Genomic DNA, 3,114 nt, shown 5'->3' with positions numbered 1-3,114 from the left:
TGGAAAAGAAATAAATAAAAGGCAGAGCAGTGATGTAAGCCAGCTGAACAAATGCTCCCAGCACTCCTACTAGCAGCAACCCAAGTTAGACTACATCTGCCTTCATTTGGCAACTGTAAGACACTTGATAACACATCTGCTTCTCATTCTGACCGAGCTCACAATTGTGTCTGTAGCTCTGAAATTCCAATTTACATTTATGAAATTTTCTCCAGCTGCCTTCCCTTTCCCTCCACATCGCCAGGAGATTAGACTTCAGAAACATTTCAATATGCATCTCAGTGTTGAAGCTAACTGGCTGATTCACACCAAGAGAACTGAACAATTAAGTGAGTACTTGCCAATCGTATTTATTTGCTTTAAGTATTCTAACATTTAGCAAAGACACTTTATACAAATGTTTTAGGCCAACTTAACCTACTGCAGGCCATTGTATCAAACAGTTCTTCAACTCGGTTATAAACTATTTTTGAAACAGCAACTTTATGAAAACAGTTTCTTTTTCTGTTCTGAAAATACAAAATTATTTATGAAGCTGGATTGTTGGCAACAAGCAGCAGCAATATATTATTTTGAATGAAAAGCAATATATTTTTTCTCTTGGTGGACTCTTATTCTGCAGACATGAAGTATTAGAATCGAAAGGTTTTTTAGGATTTGTTTTAAGTAGCAGGGAAGTGGGAGCAAATCTATTTAATCTGCAGTGTCAGGATGCTATAAATACTCTACTGAACTAGGATTAACAGAGCAGTCACTAGCTTGAGGTTGTTTTGTTGGGTTAAGGATGATTTGCTTTAATGTGTTGGTGACTTGGCCTAACTGGCTTTTTTTGGAAGCTTACTTAGGTATGACAATTCCGGAGAGAAAAATATTTTGTGCTAAGTACCAACCTAGACCTCTTTAAATAGTTTTCAAACAGCTTTTTCCAGGATTCAGAATTAAACAAGCTGAGATGTACTGAAACAATAGTTTTGTGATGGATGTGTTCATATAAGCAAATTCTTTTATACAGTGGGTATTTATGCAAACAACAAAATCACTGAGAAACTGCACTTGTACAGCTGAGTTAATTCAAGCCCCAAGCTCCATATAACTCTTGTAAATAACTTGGCTCCAAAAAGGTCCTGAGATAAATAGGCATGAATCAGCTACGATGGTGAATAATGCATCAGCATTTCTATTTGGAGGTCTAGCTTTAAATCACATTAAATGTCAAATATGTTTATTGTTTGTTTTTAGATAAATTTTAAAGGACTATTTTGAAGCTGGAAGTTTTACATTTGTTAAAGAGTAACACTTAATTCTGCCTTTGCACAGTAAAAATGGTTTAAACAACTTTTAAGCTGATTTAAGTGAAACTGGATAATCTTGATATATTGATACAACATTATTAAAGATACATTGTCCAAGGATCTAAAAACCCCGGCCCTTAAAATCCATGCTGAAACGCCTTCATTGACAGGGATGTCTGAGCAATGGGAACAGGACATCATCTTTATTCCTGGGACACAAGGTAGGCATCAAACTCCTGGCGCTCATAGCATGCAACACTGTCTAACACCCACTCTCGGGTCACCACAGTAGCACTGCACTTCTGCTGAATTGCTGAAAAACAAAACATGAATGATAAAACTAAACACCTGCAGGTGAATGTAACATTGAGACTGTGAGCTGCTGGTAAAGGCATCACTGTGATTCTTAGCAATGATTTATTTCAGCATTAAAGGTCTTTAAAAATGATGTTCCAAACAATGACATGCTGGCTGCTACTCTACATATTTTGACAGTGCACAAAAATTCACGACCACTTAAATAGCTGGTATCTATGCAGATCTTTAAAAACGCCATGCAAGAGAAAAACACAGCTAAAGAGAGCTTTTAGCAGTTTTTGATAAGCATTACTTAGAATCCCCAGGGTCACAGAGCTTTAGTTCCTGTCTGCACACCCATTCAGTTCATGGCTGATTTTCTTAGACACAATGAAATTCAGAGAGAAGGATGATACTAAAGGACATTTGCGGCATTAAAAGATTCTGATTACATCTATTTTTCACTGTTTACAAAGGCTGAAGAGAAAGAACTTAGAGAGGTCTTATCCAAATCACTACCCAGCCTTCTAATGAATTCAATCCCTTTTTCTTTATAGCATCTTCCTATAACATGCAAACAGCTGTTATATTCGTACCCGTCGTCTCCCATGCCACAACTGTGCTCCTGGCTTCCGCTGGTCTAACCAGCCCTCACCCTTGCCTCAACTCCCATAATCCTCACTTAACAAAAAAGGAAGTCTACAGCACTTGGTATATTCAAAGTTAACAGCTCTTCTAGACTACTTTAGTTCAATGACAACCTGGCTTCAGGGAATCACCAGTTCTGCCTTCCCACCAACTACAGTTAGATTGATGATTTTAGGAAGTGTGTTGGGGTAAAGACAAAAACTCATGCACATTTGAAAAAGCACCTAGCATGCTGGAGGTAGATGCCACTAGCATCAAATTAATTATTCTAATGAAAACAGAGGTGCTTGTGTGGTTCCCCAAGAACAGCTGAATTCTGGTGAGAAAGAAGTAATTGTAAAAAAGCACAATACATTTAGGCTATCCTTCCCAGGGATATCCAAAGGAAAGTATATCCAAGATGGCTAGGGCTGTGGAACCCCACAAGGGTCTTCTTGGCTTTAATATAAAACAGTAGTTCTCAACCTTTGTTGACTCAAGGGACCCATTGGAAAATGATCTCTCAGCTTTTATTAATTTTTTTATTAGGGAAAAGTAACAGAGCATTTCTTCTGTTACAAAGAACTCTAGAAAGATAACAACAGGTCAACATTGATTCCTCTTTGAAAGCTCTAGGCTTCGCTTGCGAGTCATGTCTAGGTGTTTGTACACATTAAGGTGATAGTAGTACTGTATGGCATCCTAGTTGAGAAGTATAGTGGAAGACAATAGGCAAAGATATCTCTTGGGAGAGACAACAGCATGCTGGTGGGTAAAAGAACACAGCAGAGATCAACTGGTGGAAGGGCTGTGTCTGTGGCAGGAAGCCACTTCTGTTTCTCCCCAAAATCCCTGCTATGTGACAATTTGATCAGGATGGGCCCAGCAGAGGAGACAC

General features: G+C 38.4%; 1 protein-coding gene across 5 annotated transcripts in view; it reads right to left on the bottom strand.

Moving 5' to 3' along the window:
• Positions 1-325: 325 nt before the first annotated feature.
• The window catches only part of BRCA1 (BRCA1, DNA repair associated), a 65,434-nt gene continuing 62,645 nt past the window's right edge, over positions 326-3,114 (bottom strand). For all 5 annotated transcript variants that reach the window (XM_019505365.1, XM_019505389.1, XM_019505381.1 and 2 more), the window contains one exon: positions 326-1,605. In XM_019505365.1, the coding sequence (XP_019360910.1) occupies positions 1,496-1,605 (110 nt within the window). In that variant the 3' untranslated portion in view covers positions 326-1,495. The remainder of the gene's footprint in view (positions 1,606-3,114) is intronic.

Source organism: Gavialis gangeticus, unplaced genomic scaffold (genome assembly GCF_001723915.1).
Source record: "Gavialis gangeticus isolate Ggan-Ray unplaced genomic scaffold, GavGan_comp1, whole genome shotgun sequence".
Lineage (NCBI taxonomy): Eukaryota > Metazoa > Chordata > Crocodylia > Gavialidae > Gavialis > Gavialis gangeticus.
The sequence above is the reverse complement of the archived record's forward strand: the minus strand, read 5'-3'. Positions and strand labels throughout refer to the sequence as shown.